The sequence below is a fragment of the Anoplopoma fimbria genome, chromosome 9 (assembly GCF_027596085.1).
Source record: "Anoplopoma fimbria isolate UVic2021 breed Golden Eagle Sablefish chromosome 9, Afim_UVic_2022, whole genome shotgun sequence".
Taxonomy (NCBI): domain Eukaryota; kingdom Metazoa; phylum Chordata; class Actinopteri; order Perciformes; family Anoplopomatidae; genus Anoplopoma; species Anoplopoma fimbria.
In genome coordinates, this window is record NC_072457.1 from 24,452,882 (window position 1) to 24,455,467 (window position 2,586).

General features: G+C 41.5%; 1 protein-coding gene across 1 annotated transcript; it reads left to right on the top strand.

Annotated features, from left to right (window-relative positions):
• The first annotated feature begins 1,245 nt into the window (after positions 1-1,245).
• On the top strand, positions 1,246-2,586 carry LOC129096236 (NAD(P)(+)--arginine ADP-ribosyltransferase 1-like). Its single transcript, XM_054604957.1, has 3 exons — positions 1,246-1,299; positions 1,477-1,576; positions 1,670-2,586. The coding sequence occupies exons 2-3, from the start codon at positions 1,511-1,513 to the stop codon at positions 2,411-2,413; spliced, it is 810 nt and encodes a 269-aa protein (XP_054460932.1). The 5' UTR covers positions 1,246-1,299; positions 1,477-1,510; the 3' UTR covers positions 2,414-2,586.

Sequence of the window (2,586 nt, forward strand, 5' to 3'; positions counted from 1 at the left end):
ACACTCTCAAATCTGGGAAAAATTGCAAATTCATTACATTTGAAAAAATACAACCGACTTTCATTTGAAAGTAACTAATGTTAGCAGTAACAGCTTAAAAAGTGGCTAAATGTAGCGAGAAGGTTGCCAGGTTTGCAACACTGGCAGCCCATGCTTTCAGACCTCCCTCCAAAGTCACCGCCCACAAAAAAAATTATCGTGATGAAAGTAGATGTATCAAATATGAACCCAAACAGCAAACACGGCTACTGTTAAGCTTGTGGAAGACTCTGGTGACGCACAATGTGTCAGAGCGTGTGTGTGCAGTCAGGGTTGAAGGACAGGCAGGTAGGTAGACAGGCAGGTAGCATCGATAAGCGTGGCAGGCGTGGCAGCGCGTCCTTTCTTCTTCTTCGTTCGGTTTTACTAATAATAATTAAGCCTTTATTAGTCCCACAATGGGGAAATTTAAATTCTCTGCATTTAACCCATCCCGGTGGAGCAGTGGGCTGCTAAGAAGCACCCAGGGGTTAGGTGTCTCTGCTTAAGGACGCCTCAGCATGTTGACTGTTGAGGGGTTCGAACCACCAACCTTGTGGTTGCAGGACGAGCACTCTACCTCGTGTGCCACAGGCATTGTGGTTGGCAACCATTAAGGTGACTTATCGCCACCTACTATGCTGGAATGTGAGAAACAAAATGATACTAATTAAGTTTGTTTTAAAAACAGGGCTTTTTATTTCCCCTCCTAAATGCTTTATAAATCATAAGAATCAACACTCTCAGCCCACTTTTCTTTATGTGTTTCAGTGGCAATTTGTTAATTCTTCTGAGCCACATTCACACAGACCTGATGGAGCAATCTTTTGCTTTATTTCATATAGATAACGCCCTTTGTTTGTCCATGCCTCTACAAATCAAAAGCATGACTTCTGTATATGACAGTCTAAATAGTGTTTCATACATTTCACACAGTATATCTGGTCTGGTTTCTTGTGACATGGATTGCAATGACACCAGCGCAGAGCTTTTGATTTATTGATTGCTGTCAGGATGTAAGGGGAATTTGAACAATTATAACAAAACATGTTTCTCTAATACAATACTCAGCTTTGAGGTATTATTTTCTTAGCTACAAAAGCATGATTCCCTGATGCACAGACCCTTATAATCCATTACAATCAAAGAGGAAACGAGTTGGCCTTGTAGTCCTGCCTCTGATTGCAACGTCCTGCAGCTGGTGAAAGCAAAACAGGAGCTCACCTTAACAGTTAACTTGCAAGTCACCAAAATAGTGCTACATGTGAGAACTGAGCTGTGGTAAGTGGAAACAATTTATCTTCATTTCTTCCCCAGTGTTTTTAGCTAGATTGAAAACAATTATTGTGGAGTCCACGTCAAGGCCCATTTCAATCTACCTGAAATGAATCCCCAAAATACGGTAACTGAAAATGGAATGTTTTACACAGAAAATGCCATAAATGCATTTCCGGACAGTATTGTTGTGTGCAGGTCTCTATGCTGGTGGACGATGGCAATGATGGCAGTTTGGGCAGCAGTGCTGATGACATGTGGAGTCTCCATAGGAATATCAAAGGTAGTGTATAAAGAGGGTAGTGGCTTGCTTTACTGTGACTATTGTGTACGGCCTTTGTGGGTAAGATGTCACCAAGTAAGATTTTTATTTCAGAGCTCTGCAGAACCTGGGTTAAAAGGTCAAGTTCCACTGGATTTGGCTCTGAACACTGTTGACGACATGTACGCTGGCTGCAAAGAAAAGATGGAGTACAGAGTGAAGAAGGAGTTTCTGGCGAATGAGAAAAACAAAGACAAAAATTTCACCCTGGCCTGGGGCGAAGCAGAAAAATACTACAACAAAAAATGGAAGCGTAAGAATGGAAAGCGACCTTCCACCTCTCTGGGGAAAGAACAGATCATGGCTATTTATGTTTACACCCTCGACAATCCAAAAATCTATCTTGATTTTAACTACGCAGTTCGAACCCAGAAATCTAAGTACAAGACCACATTTAGGTATCACACACTTCACTTTTTCCTGACTGACGCCCTCCAAACTCTCAACACTCGCAAACCGGAAAAGGAAAGATGTCTCACTAGCTACCGCAGAGTCAACAGCTACTTTAGCCAAGATGTTCTCAACAAGGTGATACGCTTTGGCTCTTTTACCTCCAGCTCAATGGGTTGGTACCCCAGTGCTGAAAGATTTGGAGACAAGTCATGCTTTGAGATTATCACATGCTTTGGAGCAGACGTCTCTCTGTTCTCTAAGCTCGGGGAGTCTGAGAGAGAAGCCCTGATTCCTCCTTATGAGGTATTTAAAGTCACAAAGATTGAGAGGAGATCTGGCCAGAAGAGTCTTCTGTGTGAGGTGGTCTATAAACTGAAAAGCACAGGAAAACACTTTCAAATTTGAATTGTGCTCTTTTCTGATATAAGCAGTCCTACACATTTAACATATAACAAAGCATGCAAAATAATATAATGGGTTGAGAAACCAGAACAGTGATTTCACATTATGCTCAAAATTCATTTGGATATGATTTAAATAATGCGTGATGGGATTTTTCTTGATATAGACATAGGAAA